We start from the raw sequence: 15,369 nt of genomic DNA, 5'->3' as shown, positions 1-15,369 counted from the left end.
GTAAGTAGTAAGTGGGACATATCAGTTCACCTGACACATAATATTGGGGTGATGTCCTATCTAAAATTCTAGTTTCAATTTGCAGCTAGTTAAATAGAGATGGACAATGAAACATATGCTATCTATAAAATGAACATTTCAAATATAAACGACTGTAATATGCTCTGAGGCTTGTCTCCACTGAACAAGTTTCTCTGAGAGAATTTGTGGAAGAATGTATATAGTTCAATTTGTATCATTAATATTTTGGTTTTCTCAGTCAAATTTACTCAGTTGCGTGCTTACTATTACTGCATTTTGTTAAGGGGGGGGGGGGGGGGGGGGGGGGAACTATTATTCCTTTTCTGATCATGTTGTAGCTTCTAGGAAGGCCTTGACAGTTTTACTTCTAGAAGCCATATTATTTATGTAATTGTTTCAGGCTTTCGGCATTCATGCTATTAAAACTGAAAAAGTTTCCTTAATGCTGACCTGTGACATGGATGTCTGGCTGTGGATAGGGGAAGGTTCTGGTGTGGCAACAAACATGAAATGATGTGTTCTTTCGTCAGCAAAGTCTCTCAACCTCTCTAACTCTGGCAAGACAACTCTCTCAAGATCTGGTCGATCTTTCCTCCTCAACTCAGCACATTGAATAGCTACCTTTGCCAGACTTAAGGCTTCCTCCACCGGCCAATCAGGTACCGACTGATCCAGTATATCAGCAAATGTTCCCTTCTCAATGTAATGTTCCACTTGGTGAGCCAAACCCATTGGCGGCTTAGCAGTTAGTAGTTGGAGAAGCACAATCCCTAGTGAATAGACGTCAGATTTCACGCCAAGCATGCCACTTTGCTGATACTCTGGATCGATGTAGCAGAAAGTCCCAGCAGCTGATGTCTTGCAATATTGTGTTATGTGATCAGCAACGGACGGGGGCACCAGCCTTGCCAATCCAACATCTCCAATCTTAGCAACATAATACCTATCCAGAAGTATATTCCCTGGTTTTAGGTCACGATGAACTAGCGGTTCTGGCTTTGTCTGATGGAGGAAATTCAGTCCTGTTGCAATGTCTGCTGCAATTCGGAACCTAACTTGCCAAGTAAGGGGTTGGGTTTTCCCTCGACGAAACAGACGGTCATCTAAACTACCGTTGGCCATGTATTCATAAACAATGCAACCATATTCTGGGCATGCACCTAGGAGAAGAACCATATTGGGGTGCCTGATGCAGCTCAGTACTTCAACCTGCAACGTATTCAAGGTAAATAAAAATGATGTGCTGGATTTAACATTTAACTGGGTTTATAAATTTTAAAACTCTTGCATTTGGTGTTACAAAAGTTCAATTTAAGTTTGGTTTGGATAACTGAACTCTTCATGTGCTTGTGAGATAGGGAAATGCGTTCCACTGAATTTAGTAGACAGAAGAGAACTAGTGTTTTTTTTAAGGCTTTAGTAATTTTTTTTTCCCATGCGATTGAAATTATATTTAAATGTTCTATTCAAGGGCGGTTTTTTCCTTTGACAAATTTATAATGTTCCACAATATATGTAGTTTAAAAACTAAAACACAAATCTATCAACATCTTTTCAGCTTCTGATCATAATTTCTCTTAAGCACAAAATGTTTTGTCTCTGCCTTGTAAAAGTCTTTGCAAGCTACATTTTTCTCATCTTTTCATTCTAGACATCTATGATATTATGAAGCCTTTAAAGCAGTAACATTACTCATTTCTATGATGAGACCATGCAGGGGCAAAGCCAGGAATAAAAATCTAAGGGGGCCAAAAAACGATTAAGTTAACCCAAAAAAAAAAAAAAAAAAATTCTCATAGTGGGGAGTCAAACTTGAGACCTCCCTCACCATGAAAAGCTCCAACAACTAACTAGGCTATCACTAACAACTTGATATATAGGGTAAATATTTGCTATTTATTAGTTACTTTAGGGGGGCCAGAATATATATTATATACATTACCAGTTGGGCCACGAGGGGCCGGGCCTCCACCAGCCCCCCCCCCCCCCCCCCCCCCCTGAGACCATGGGAAAAGCCTTTTACATCTCACCCTTCCCCCCCCCCCCAAGAGCATGGGAAAAGCCTTTTACATCTCACCCTTTTACACGCCCAAATAAGGCATTGGGGCAATGATATGTTAGGTGTAGAAGTTGATGTATAAATGCTAAAAATTGACCCTTTTGACTCTCTTGACATGTACTGATGGTATATCAGTTGGACATCCAAAGAAGGAAAACATTTAGATAAACATAAGTTTTTGCATGCATCAGGTGTACAGTAAATTTAATGTACATCCGGTTATTGTATACCAAAAGTTACCCATATTTACCCTTAATTCCATAAAAGTTACCCTTATTACTCAGTTACTTTTTTTTTCCTCACATAATTACCCTTAAACTATCAAAAGTTACCCACATTACCCATTTACTTTTAATCTAACAAAATTACCCTTAAACTGTCAAAAGTTACTCGTATTGCCCATTTACTTTTATTCTAACAAAATTACCCTTAAACTATCAAAAGTTACCCATATTTATTTTCTTTAGAATGCCACACAGTAAATTACTGTACACCCAGTTCTTTAAAAACATTTGTCTTAGATAAAATAATATCAATTTCAGTTGGAGCTGAGGCTTATTTTTGAAGTAAAGGAAGCAAGCATCATTGTCATCATAATCCTTTTCCACAATTATCAGTAAACAAATTAAGTCATTCTCAGGTGATAAAGTGTACTAAGATGGTTATCCATGATTTTCTCCCCAGCATTGGTTGAAATCGATCTGGTGCAAGTGCGATTAGGTTGTCACAGGTGATTCTAATTTTTTTGTCTACAACACTTAATGGAAGATTGCACAACACTAGCCTCTGATATAGGGACTCATATTTTACTGAAGTAACAAATACTTCTATATGTATTACCTCCTGCTGGAACTGCGATCTTCCTTGAGAGGCATCTGGACGTAGAACTTTCACTGCAACTCTTGTATGATCAAGATAACACTTAAATACAGGTCCATAGCCTCCTTCTCCAACCTTAAGGGATGCAGAGAAATTATCCGTCGCTGTTTCAATTTCTTCAATGGTGTACCTCTTGTAACTTAAGGCACTATGAGTTGGTCTGTATTCTGTGTTTCCTGCACTTAGTTTTCTTTCTTCCTGCAGTGCTGCTGCCCTTTCTGCTCTTTTTCTCTCAGCAAGCACCATTGCAACTTCCTCAGGAGTTCCTGCTTCTTTCAATTTTTTGTCTTCTTCTAGCCTCCATCGGTGGAGCTCCATTGCCTGCACTTGTTTGACATTCTAACTATCAAATGCCAGATATGTGGAAATATTTGTAAAATGATCCTTGAGAACATAACTTTATTTTGGGACAAAGGGGATGGGGGTCTGTGTGTTAGTATAAAACGTACTTGTTGTCTTTCTCTCTCTTTCGCAAAAACTGCTTCTTTGCAGGCTTCACCATACATCTGCATGGTTTGCTTTAGCTCAAGCTTTAACCTCCTCATCTCAGCATCTGTATCTTCCTGTGTTTACGTGAACAGAATTCATATTATTGCAAACATGATTTACCAAAAAAAAAAAAAAAAAAAAAAAGCAAATAAGCATAGAACTATAGAAGTCATTGGCACATGGTTTGTATTCTCTACATGAGTGGAGAAACCGGTTAACAATACTTGCAAGATACATAAAAGTCTGCTGCCTCTGTTAGAAAAAGAATATGGAAGGATATTTTAGAACAAAACAACCTTGTTATTTTATCAGTTGCATTTTTGCACATGCTCTTTTTTCTACCAAAAGATTCACCTTTCAAAAAAAAAAAAAAACTTTGTTGGCAGATTACTTTATACATATTTTCTTTTCACAAATACTATTGACAATATTTCTAGGTTCCCTGGTGGGCAGCTGTTGGAGATTAACGCATAGGTATATTTGGTAATATTCGCTATTTGTGTAAAATATATTTATGATAATACGCTATTTGATATTAAGTGAAAGTACTTCATGTTTTGCTGCAATTGGAGACGCTGTCCATTGATATGTCAATTGAAGTAAAAAAAATACTTACACTATGCTGTGAAGAAACTGAAGTCCATCCACTGTCTTGCGATGTGTATGAAATTTCAGGCCTTAGGTTAGTATCATATATCCTTTGTCCACCCCTAGAAGACCCATAACTGTAATCTAAAGTAGAAGAAAATCTTGGTGTACGTGTTATATCCATGTAGTCGTATTGCATAGAAAGACGGTCAACACTTGTTCTGTCAGAGCTCACGAAGGATATATCTGTTTCACTTTCTGGAAATTCACTCAACATCAGCCTTTCATTCCATCTGTCTAACCTGATACAATATTTGTTAAACATGAATGAATGTCATCAAAATAATTCTGTACTGTTGAATGGATGAGAATATTGGATACGGATACTGAGATTTAATTAGTATTAGAAACCTGATCGCATTTTTGTATGCTTATATTCTACCTTTGAAGTCTGTGAAACATGATTTTTTTGCCTCATGTTTCATCATATATAAGCTTTTATTTAAAGAAAATACCAGTATCTAGTAATTAAGGATTATTGAGATTATTGACACTACTGTTGACAAATAGAAATTGAGCTTCCCCTGCTAGTGGATATACCTCAAGTCTTTTTCTTCTCTTGGAGGTGTACGTGTGAATGAAGGCCTATCCCCTGCTACAGAATTCAGGTATTATTATTTTGAGTTGAAGAAGCGTTAAGTAATATATCAAGACAATGGAAATAAAGAAACCTCTAATGCTCATACTACGTCGTGGCGGTGTTGAAACAGGTGTGGAGACATTAGGTTTGTCTTTGACTATGTTTTCTATGTAGCTCTGAAGAGGGGACATGTGTGGAACTGGTCGTGATGCATTGCGTACACTTGACATCTTTGCCTTGGAGATTACATAAACAGTGCAGAAATCAGGTGCTCCTCTTGACACCATTGTTGGTATATCTGCACTCTTGAATTTTCTGTGTCATCATAAAATAAATGTTTAGTAATCAATGTCTATCAGACAAATATTTTTCTTCAAATAATTCTTAATGCTTGCTTTGATTATATGTGATGACAAATTAAAAAGGTTTCAACTATATTTCTATTACTGGTGGGTAAAAGTCAACAAGATCAGGGAATTGCTCTTTTTGTCTATACAATTTATTCCATTTTGACATGTCATATTGTCATCTGCCTGAAACATTTTACCGAGTGGTTCTCATAGAGCACTATTTACTGCAATATCTGTGCAGTTAGCTGTCATACATACTTACATCTGATCCATTCTTGTTTGTGATAAGTGAATAGATAAGCTAATGTGAATTGGTACTTATCAAAGGGCATTGTCTGGAGTTATCACCTGATAAATCCACCTTTTGAAGCACCAAGAACCAAATTCTCAATTGCAGCATAATTTGCGTATTCTATTAGAGCCCTGCCTACATCGTTATCTTTGAGTGTGACATCTATGCAGCGTATCTGACCAAGTGCAGAAAAGAAGCCAGATTAGTAAGCACTTTAACAAATACCAAAAGGCAAAAAGACTAATAATGATATAATAATGACAACTAGCTTATGTGTTTTCAGGTTTTGTTCATAGATCCTGTCAAGATGTAAGAGATCAACTTGTACTTGTTAGCTTATATTGATATTGCTCCACCACCTAGATAATTGATCTTTGCACTTCTTTTGTCTAGATCTTGCTGACTTATCTAGTGTGGTTAATTCTAGCTAGTGTAATTAAGTGTTACATGGTAATAGTATGGTTAAGAAAACATACATCCTTGCGAGTACAAAAGCAGCGAAATGTGAGGAACAGGTCCTTAGTCTTCCTGTCAACTTGTTGATAGTTTGGTGATGTGCCTGGACTTGATGTTGATACAATAGCAGAACTGCCCGCTGCAAGCAACAAAGAAATTATGATTACATCTTGGTGATATTTATTGTTTGCAATTGCAAATGAGAAAAGGCCTATTTGCGTAGGGTTCTGTCTTTTAATTCAAAATACAGCAAAGTGTAACTTATGATCATTTTGGTGATAATTTCTATGATCTACTACAACTTAGTTTTATGGCCTATGTTTGTTGCCATTTTCTCCTGTATCGTTTGCCTTCTAGTGGCTCATTACTTTGTTTAACCTTTTCTCATTTTTCTATTGAAGCTTACAGGAACTTATATCATCTATTCAAAAGGTGTGGCTGAATGGCTCATCACATGACTCTGCCACTTATCACCCCATTTCCAACCATTGAGAGAGCTAGCTTATCATCAGAAGGACTTTACTATAGATTAATGGTAAGCTTACTACCAATTTGTTCATGCTGTAATTGGTTGTTATTTATATAATATCAGGCTGAAGGTTCATACTCATAATAATAAAAGTCTTGCTGCTTATGAAAATCCAGTGAATAATTCTGCATACATATAGTAGTTTTATTTATTTATTTTTGGAAGGATATTGTATCTGGATCAGATGGTCATGAAAATAAAAGTGTGCAAAGCCTTATTTTTATTATGTTAATGTAATCAACATTGCATGTTATACCAAGACATATTGTTACTTGGACATAGTTTTTCTTTTATTTACACTTTGGTATGGATGCACAGTTGCATTTGAATTTAATATGAGCTGAGTTTTGAAAATTTTGCTGAAAATTTATGTAACTATTTAATTCATTTAAGAAAAAATTCCCACTAGCTGACTAGCTAAAAAGATTTATAAAAATTGTACAAGAATATTATTTTTTTTAAAAAAAAAAAAAACTCTCTTTGATTAAAACATAGTCATCAATATAATCTATCTTGAAATACTGGAGAAAAGCTTAAAAATTTCAAATGAATGGACGGAGAGTAATTTTTGGTTGGCTTATTGTTATTTCACAAGTATAAAAAGATTTTTAAAAATTAACAAATTTAACTTCGTGTAAATTCTTCAAATTATCTACAATGATTTGACTCCTTATCTTAAGCACAAGCTAAAAGGCGGAATTCCATGGCCTAATCTTGAAATAATTATCATTAGTTATATATGTCATAATACAAGTAAATGGAAATGAAGAGAAGGGGTTGGGGATGGAACCTGCATAAGAAGAATCAGCGGAAACGTGTATCAGGACAACCGGCCGACCTCGACCAAGAAGGTGGTCAGTGGCCCATCTGATGGCATATTGGCTGCCTTTATCCTTGTCTATTGCCACAGCCACCAGCCCGCGGTCCTCTGCTTTCTTTCCAGCATTCACTTTTGATCCCCACATTGCAAAACATTCCTCCTTTCTATATCTTTTTTTTTTTTTTTTTTTTTTTTCCCCTTTTCACCTCCTTTTCTTTCTCTGTTAATTAATCTTATGCATGCAAATGCATGCATAATGATCTAAACTCAAATTTGGCCTCATGTTATTCCTGGTTGTTTTCTAATTCTCTACATTATTTTTGAGAAAGAAATGAAAGAGAAAATTATCCACCTTAATTTCCTCGAGTCAATGTGCTTCATCTTTTTCTTTTCCCTTATTTCTTTTATTTTTTTGCTTTCTTGGGCATCCAATTTTTCCCACCCATATATGTTGTGCTTATATTTAGCTAAAATCTACTTTATCCCATGATAAAAGGGGGTAATTCTAAAAAGTCAAACATAAGAAGAGAAATTTGAAAATATTAAGTAATATTATTGTAAACTCTGATATTATTTTCCATGTTATTAATGTTTGTATTCCGGTACATGTTAAAGATTGATTTTTTATTATTCATAAGGACTATTCTACATGCATTTATATACAAGAATTTGTTTAGAGGAAGAGAAAATACAAGGATTATTTTATTATGAATAGTTAGTTAATTTAGTTAAAATGTGTTTTCATTGTCTAATATTGCAATGAATCTATTTTTTTAATAATAAATAGTTGGCTAAGTTGGAAGAATTGGTTAGTACAGGTTTCCAATTTATTTCAAAACATAACGTCATATACTAATGGTCAAATTTGTGCATTGACAAGCGTGAAATTGTTGCAAGCTATAAAGAATGGCTGAAGCTGCATATTACTTGTATTTTTTTGTCTTTTGAGGTCAAACAATATTAATGAGAAAAGAAAGTCTTGCCATGCTAAAAAAATACTAGCAAATTGGTCTGGGACTTGTATTGATTGTGTAACTAATTAACTGCAATATCGATTTTTTATCCAAATCTTATCCGGATCATGGAAAATGACTGGTAATTTGAATTATTATTATTTTTTTTTTTTTTTTTTGAAATTTAAATACAAATATTGTCCAGCCTTGATATGAGCAGAGACAATTATGAATTATGATGACTATCAAACTTCCAGGAAATTGATAAATTGTAAATCTGTACGAGGTGTGTGGAATTATGCATAGAGGCTAGATATAAATTTTTCACAGGTATAATGAATATGAATTACTAATGCAGGGCCCTTTCGTTGGTGGACATTTGATCATATATTGAAGGTGGTGTAATTCCATGAGGTTTTGGGTCTAGTTTGCTACAATTGAAAGGCAGAATGAATTGCTCATTGATAGTCTTGCGGTGAGAACTTTTTTTCCTTTTGATTTGATTGCTACCCTATATATTTAGTAGGTGTCTCATTATTCTCTATCGTTTTTTCTCCTGATTTTATGGGGTGTTTATCGTGCCATAATTTTGAAAACTTTCAATATCTCTAATGAGGTTCCTTCCTAAAGTAAGATGAAAGGGGGGGGGGGGGTGTTTAAAAAATCTCTTTGGTGAAATACTGAAATAAATTTGAAGAGTAAATCAAAAAAAGAATTTAGAAACAAGTGCAAGAATTTATACAAGTTTTATGATTGTCTAAGTTTAAAATGCCTAGTTAAAAAAAAAGTGACCTTTGATACATTCTCTAATTGACAATTGACGGGAAAGCTAAATTATTAGGATTTAAAATGAGCTCGTCTGTCTCTTTGATCTCTTCAATCTTTTCAACAGCCTCTCTTATACTCCATCTTACATCTATATTCTCATGGCAACAACCAAACCCAACCTTCAAAAGTTTGTTCATTTCAACCTTGCTGTAATGAGTACCTCCCATCCCTTTATCAAACACATCTTCTCCCTTTTCCTCTTCATTAACTATATCATTTACCCAGGCCACTAGATTTTCACCCTTGACATTTCCGACAGCAAGGAAGTTGGTCGGGAATTTCCCAGTTAGCACTTCCAGTATGAGAATGCCAAGGCTCCAAACATCAGTTTTCTTTGTAAGACGGCCAAGGTGAGCATATTCTGGCGACTTGTAGGCAACCATGAGCTGTTTAGCATGCTCTGTGTTGATCAATGGTTTCAAGGCATAGTCCATGAGAAGGGGTTCATAAGAATAATCAAGAAGTACGTTCGATGATTTGAGATATCCATGGGGCACTATTAAGCTTGGGAGCTCACTGTAAAGGTAAGCCAACCCTCTTGCTATCCCTTTGATAATCTTCAACCGCATTGGCCAATCAAAAATTTCATCCTTCGTACTATGTTTACCTGAAACAGATTAAGTCTCACTACATTATGTTTAAAAAATCTTCTTTATGCATTAATGTTTCCTCTTCTTGGAATAGTAATGAAAGGCAGCAATTTAGGCTCTAGAAGAAGCAATATATATTGACCATTTGGGATTTGTTTTAACAATACTCCATATAACAGTTGAATTTATGTCTCTCAAAGAAATAGAGAGGTTACTTACCATGAAGATGACTAGCCAAGCTTCCATTGTCAACAAAATCAAAGATAAGAAGCTTCTCTTCTTTTCTATAGTAACATGCAACTAAAGACAGCACATTTGGATGTCTTAATTTGCCCATTTTCCAAATGTGCTCATGAAATTCAATCCCTTCCCACTCTGCTCATCTGCCTAAACCTCTTCACCACCAAGAGCTCTCCTGCAAATACCTCCACCTTGTAGGAAGACTCAAAATTTCCGCTCTCCAACACTTCTGCTGATGCAGTTAACAGTTCAGAGAGGTCAAACTTTTTCCTGTCATCTCTCACGAAATCTAGCTTCCCTGGTTCTGACTGCTTCTTTACAGTCCTTGGGCGCTCCTCGTTTGGTGTCATGTGTGTATCCCCAAAATGGTTTCCATCTTGAGATGCAAAACTATCTAGTTTCTTTAGCTTTGCCTTGCGTTTCTTCTTATATACTATTAGAATTGTTGCTGCCAAGATCACTAGTGCAAGTAGTACAACTAGCACAATTACAGTGGATTTACTTGATGAATTGGTTAGGTCTTTTAATACTGCACCCCCTGTATTACCTTTGCATGTCTTAAGAGGGGCCCCACACAGTCCCTTGTTGCCTGCATTGATTTGTAAGGAAAAGTATAAATTTAACATTTTCCAATTATCGCAACAAACATTGGTCCATTGGTCGTAGGTGGTAATATATGTCGCAGTGGTAATGAGTTTGTATGAGGTATTTTAAGAAAGTTTAATTCCAATGTCCATGGCAATACCTTTTCTTTTGTTGCGAATTTATGAAGAAAAACATTTACATGAGTGTAGAATTGCATTACCATGGACTTTAGCATGAGATATATAATTATACACTAACATATTAACATTATCTGTGCTGTCATTACAGCCTAATTCTATGATGTACGTGTTTTACCTGAAAAGAGTTTTGGATTGAGGTGCATGAGTCTTGCAGGTATTGGACCCTCCAATTGGTTGTTAGCCATATTGATGCTTGGCAAGTTTTTTTGATGAAAATCCGGGATGGTGCCTTGGAATTGGTTGCCATCCAGTTTCAGCTCAACGAGGATGGGTAATGAGGTGAGAGATGATGGTATCCTGCCGGTGAAGGCATTGTTTGCCAGGATTATCCTCCTCAAAGCATCCATTCCAGTAAAGGCATCATCAGGAATTTCACCAGAAAATTTATTGTTAGACAGGTAAACGGATCTCAGTTTAGGCAAACGACGAAAATCTGGGATTGGACCCTCAAACTTGTTATTTTTAAAGCTCAGGGTCCTTAGCTCAGGCAATTGAGAAATCGCATCAATATCAATGGTGCCGCCTAGACCCATATTTTCCAGCTTTAATCCCCAAATTTTGCCATGTTCACAGATGACACCTATCCATTTTTTATCTGAGCATGGAGCATTTGAAGGGTTCCAGTTGGAAATAGCATCCATATTCGTGAGAGATGTCTTAAACTTTAGCAGGGCTTCATCCTCTGTGAGTCCTGATACCGGTGTTCCTATGCCCGTTATTGCTAAAAGAGATAGAATATGGAAGAGGTAGGAACACGAGGATGGTGGGCGCACAAGCGGAGCAAATGCATGCGCGCCCATCAGCAGTTTTAGGAATATATATTTATGTATTTTACGTGAAGGTAGATAGATAGTAATGCCGTTTGTAATATATTTCCTTTCACGCCAGAGGTTGAAAGGTTGACGGCTAAATTTGGTTTTTATTCGTTAGTTTTATCGTCTTTCATGTTCTATCTTCATCTTCAATCTCTTTCCCCTTCGTCTTTCATAGAGATTACGCAGAGGATACACAAATGTAATGCCAAAAATAGGAGGGGTGGTTTCGAAGGTTGATAAACATAACGAAAATAAAATTATAATAGGGGAGGTTTTGGAGGGTTTATGGAGGTGTTTAGAGGGGAGAGATAGGGTGGTGATGTCTCTGTTGGCTTTACGAAGTGTGAACTTGGCGGTTGATTTCGGGTTTTGGGGCGTTGTGGAAGAAGAAACTGGGATATGAGCTGTGCATTTCGGGTTTTGGTATGTTGGGAGGAGAAGAATCTGGGATATGAGCTATATTGAGGCCGAGAAGAATGGCCAACCTTTGAATAAAAAGACCACAGTTTTCCTTTTTTTTGCATTCTATTAATAGTTTTGCCAACTTCTACGAAATAAGAGTTTTGTAAAATTTTTGCATGAGGATTCATATGTCTAAAAGAAGTTGAATTTCAGCCTCTGTAACTATACTGTAAAGTTTTTTTTTTTTACTTACATTATCGAAGATAAAAAAAACGAAAACGTATGTAGAATTGTGTTTTTCTCTGTGATATTCGTATTGTCTGGCCTTCTCACAATATAATGAAATGGGAAGAAAATCATTTTCCATGAAAATAATTTCGTATTTTCCTTTGTTTGGTTTGTAAAAAGTTGAAAAACGAGTTTCGTAAATACAAAATGTTTTCCTTTGTAAATAAGAAATGCCTATGCCTTCATCCAATATCCTTGCCTTTCCTTCTCACCCAAATCCTCCCTCTCCTCTTTGGGGTTCCAACTTCCAAGTGTCCTTTATTGATTTTCATTAAATTAGAAGAAAAAAAAATGATTATCTTTTAGCCAAACACAATCGAAGTGTGAAAATCTCGCTTTTAATAATTTGGTTGGATGTTCAATTTCCACTGCTAATCGAATATTATTTGTTTATGTGATTGTTTGCATCAAAGTAAGATTCTTGCCTGCTCGGGTATCAATTTAAATGATTGAGTTTTCCTTCATATGAATGTCGAATGTCTAAATGAAGCTAATTAATTTTCAATTTTTTACAAATAAGAGGAAAATGCTAATGAATGTCCGGGGGCGTTGGATAAACTAGTTAAAAGTAGAAAGATTAAATTAAAACTAACATTAATTACACCGATCAACGCGTGATTTTGTCATACTTTCCCAAATTAATAATACTATAGGTAAGATTTTATATGTTTTTCCAACGCTCTGGGAACGTTCGTTAGCAACATCCATAAATAAACAACCTTGGAATTATTGCCATGAAATTAGACAAATCCATTAGATGGTTTGACCTTGCTATGGGCTGTTGGAAAAAAAAGGTTCACTCAAATTCAGATTTATTTACACAAAGTAAATACTGTATAATTAAAACAATCTTGCCAACGAGTGTCCTGGGGCATTAGATAAGGATAAATTATATTGGTTGAAATGGTATAAAGTTAGGAATTCATGACAAAATTACGCGTCATTCGGTGTAATTGATGTTAATTTTACTCTAATATTTGCACTCTAATTCTCTTATCTAACGTCCCGGGGGCGCTCATTAGCTTTTGCCTAATTAAAATACTCCGTATCAAAATCAATATCTATGCTAATCTATACACTAAAAGGCGTTCTTAAAAACGTCTATGTGTCACGTAAACCCTCTTACTACGTCACGTCACCAACTCAACTACTCATTACGGCACGCGGCTCTCCCTTTCATTTGTTTTTCATTGCACTTATAATTAAAAAAAAAAAAATTATTTCCACAAGATTTGAACACAAAACCTCTAATTTTAGAACTAACTCGCTTACCACCAAGCTATGTGATTTTTATGCTATTATTTGAATGCAAAATATTTATATGTAGCAAGTGACAATTTGAGCAATAAATTTAATTACAAGAAAATTGAGACATAAATTACAATGTATATTAATGATCCACCCCATGTAATAACCTGGGGCATTATCCGGGCCCAAAACCTAGAATATTATTAAAATTTAATGGCAAGAATTGTAATCTCGCCACGTGTCTCCATCGCTTGACAAATCATGTGGCGTCATGTCATGCGTTTACCGATCACTAATGTTTGCTAGTTATAACATATATGTGTATATTTTAACATGCAACAATACAATTACAAATTTTTTTTTGACAAGTTACTCATTTATAATTTATATAGGTTATGTTACTACGTATTTAAAATATGTGATCCAAAAATATATAGTAAAATTTTGGTTTTTTCTTTTAAGTTTTAACCACAATATATGTTTATTTGAAGGATTTTTTTTTTAATTTTAATTTTTTTATGACAACTAAAGAATAAACATTATTTTAACAAATAAAGCAAAACTAATTATTAAATAAATAATTTTAATGTTCAATAATATTTGCAAAGATTAACAAATACTTCGTAATATTTTTTTCTATAAAACCACCAATACATTTCACTTTATTTTATTATTTTTTTTTTATTATATTACAAAAATCAAGGCATCGTTTGGGGTAAAAGGCTAAAAGCTAGTTGATTATACATACTAATATAACATTTTTACAAAGTAGGTTTGGTTTGTGATCCAATGCTCATAAGATTCTAGAATCGGGTGTACACGAGATTTTGCGTATGAAAAAAAAAAAAACAGAAAAAGAAAAAATAAGTCAATGATTGGATTGATAGCTAATTGCTTAATTAGTCTCAAACTAATATGATGCTCTTAATCAGTACGGAGTATTTTAAGATGTTCATTGACTTCTCTTCATTGACCAAAAAATCCATTATAGACTCTTGTGCAGAGTTGTGCTCGAGGCTCACGTGGAACATTTTGCATTTTCACACCCCTCCTTTTTCATATTATTTTTTTTTTCTTATTTATTTATTTTATGACAACTATTTTATTTTCTTATTTAAACTTACATATTTTATTTTTTAAGTTTTTAATGCATCATTTTTCTAAATTGATTTTTATTTCTTTTCTTACATTCAATTCAATTCAATTCAATTCAGTTCAATTCTGTTCCTAATGTGCTTCTCTCATAAACAATTCAGTTCAACTCACTTCAGTAAATTAGAACAGGCCCGTAGTTACGATTGCTATTGAAAGCAAGGAAAAGTAGAAAGCATGTGACTACTTTTGCTTTAAAGAGGAAATAAATAGAGAGTAAGATATTTACGAAGTATTTAATATGATAAGGTCACACAAAATAGAGTTGTAAACCTGCTATTGATTAAAAAAATAATAATAAAATATTTTCATAATACAAAGTAAAAGTATGTACGGTGTAGAATTTACAAAAACAAATAAAATCGAAAAGTGAGCAGATGTTAAGAAACTGAAGAAAGTAAAAAAAAAAAAACTATTATCCCACTATTTTTTTTCTTTTAAATTGTAATTTTCCAACAAATCCCACTTACATAATAATTTAGTTCATTTAACCCACCTTCCAAAATTATTTTTTTTTGAAGGGAGGGTCCTAAAACTAATTAAGTGTTTTATCAAATTGATGATTTTACAACAAAAAAAAAAAAAAAAAAAAAAAAAGGGAAGCATATTGTAAAATGTTTGTAAAATACCAACCGGTCCTTAAAAACAAAAATTGGTATTATAAAAGTATTGTATTACTTTATATGGAGTACTATACTACGTCTTTCCAATATTTTTTAGTTAACACATTTCTTTTATTCTGTTTATCAATACACAAGTTCAACATTCATATCTCTAATACCAGTATTTGTTAAAAAATAATAATAATAATAAAAAATGGTATATATATTTATAAAAGTATACATTGACAAGATTCTTACAAGATCTCACTTGTCTATATGGTTCACCATAATTTTGAATCACAAAAGATAGTGAAAATAATTAAATTTTTTAAAAATGTGTCAA

At 34.3% G+C, this 15,369-nt stretch overlaps 1 protein-coding gene and 1 pseudogene across 2 annotated transcripts; both read right to left on the bottom strand.

Moving 5' to 3' along the window:
- Positions 1-432: 432 nt before the first annotated feature.
- LOC145625443 (U-box domain-containing protein 52-like) lies at positions 433-7,268 on the bottom strand. The gene is made up of 9 exons (XM_081678485.1): positions 7,094-7,268; positions 5,795-5,913; positions 5,375-5,493; positions 4,768-4,991; positions 4,637-4,688; positions 4,065-4,338; positions 3,409-3,522; positions 2,921-3,280; positions 433-1,230 (listed from the first exon to the last, which is right to left on the bottom strand). The coding sequence occupies exons 1-9, from the start codon at positions 7,266-7,268 to the stop codon at positions 433-435; spliced, it is 2,235 nt and encodes a 744-aa protein (XP_081534611.1).
- A 1,535-nt stretch (positions 7,269-8,803) lies between these two features.
- LOC145624316 (pollen receptor-like kinase 4) lies at positions 8,804-11,319 on the bottom strand (annotated as a pseudogene). Its single transcript, XR_014110418.1, has 3 exons — positions 10,635-11,319; positions 9,714-10,323; positions 8,804-9,511 (listed from the first exon to the last, which is right to left on the bottom strand). The product of XR_014110418.1 is annotated as a pollen receptor-like kinase 4 (transcript).
- Positions 11,320-15,369: the final 4,050 nt, after the last annotated feature.

This window comes from Chenopodium album, chromosome 3, assembly GCF_948465745.1.
Source record: "Chenopodium album chromosome 3, dcCheAlbu1.1, whole genome shotgun sequence".
Taxonomy (NCBI): domain Eukaryota; kingdom Viridiplantae; phylum Streptophyta; class Magnoliopsida; order Caryophyllales; family Amaranthaceae; genus Chenopodium; species Chenopodium album.
The sequence above is the reverse complement of the archived record's forward strand: the minus strand, read 5'-3'. Positions and strand labels throughout refer to the sequence as shown.

What these genes read in the sequence shown, in the direction of transcription:
- LOC145625443 (XM_081678485.1), bottom strand. Translation starts at nt 7,268, where the DNA reads ATGTGGGGATCAAAAGTGAATGCTGGAAAGAAAGCAGAGGACCGCGGG. An exon ending in TCAAAAGGTGGATTTATCAG is followed by an intron (nt 4,992 to 5,374) that starts GTGATAACTCCA and finishes ATGATGACACAG; the next exon opens with AAAATTCAAGAGTGCAGATA. An exon ending in AGAGAAGAAAAAGACTTGAG is followed by an intron (nt 4,339 to 4,636) that starts GTATATCCACTA and finishes ATATTGTATCAG; the next exon opens with GTTAGACAGATGGAATGAAA.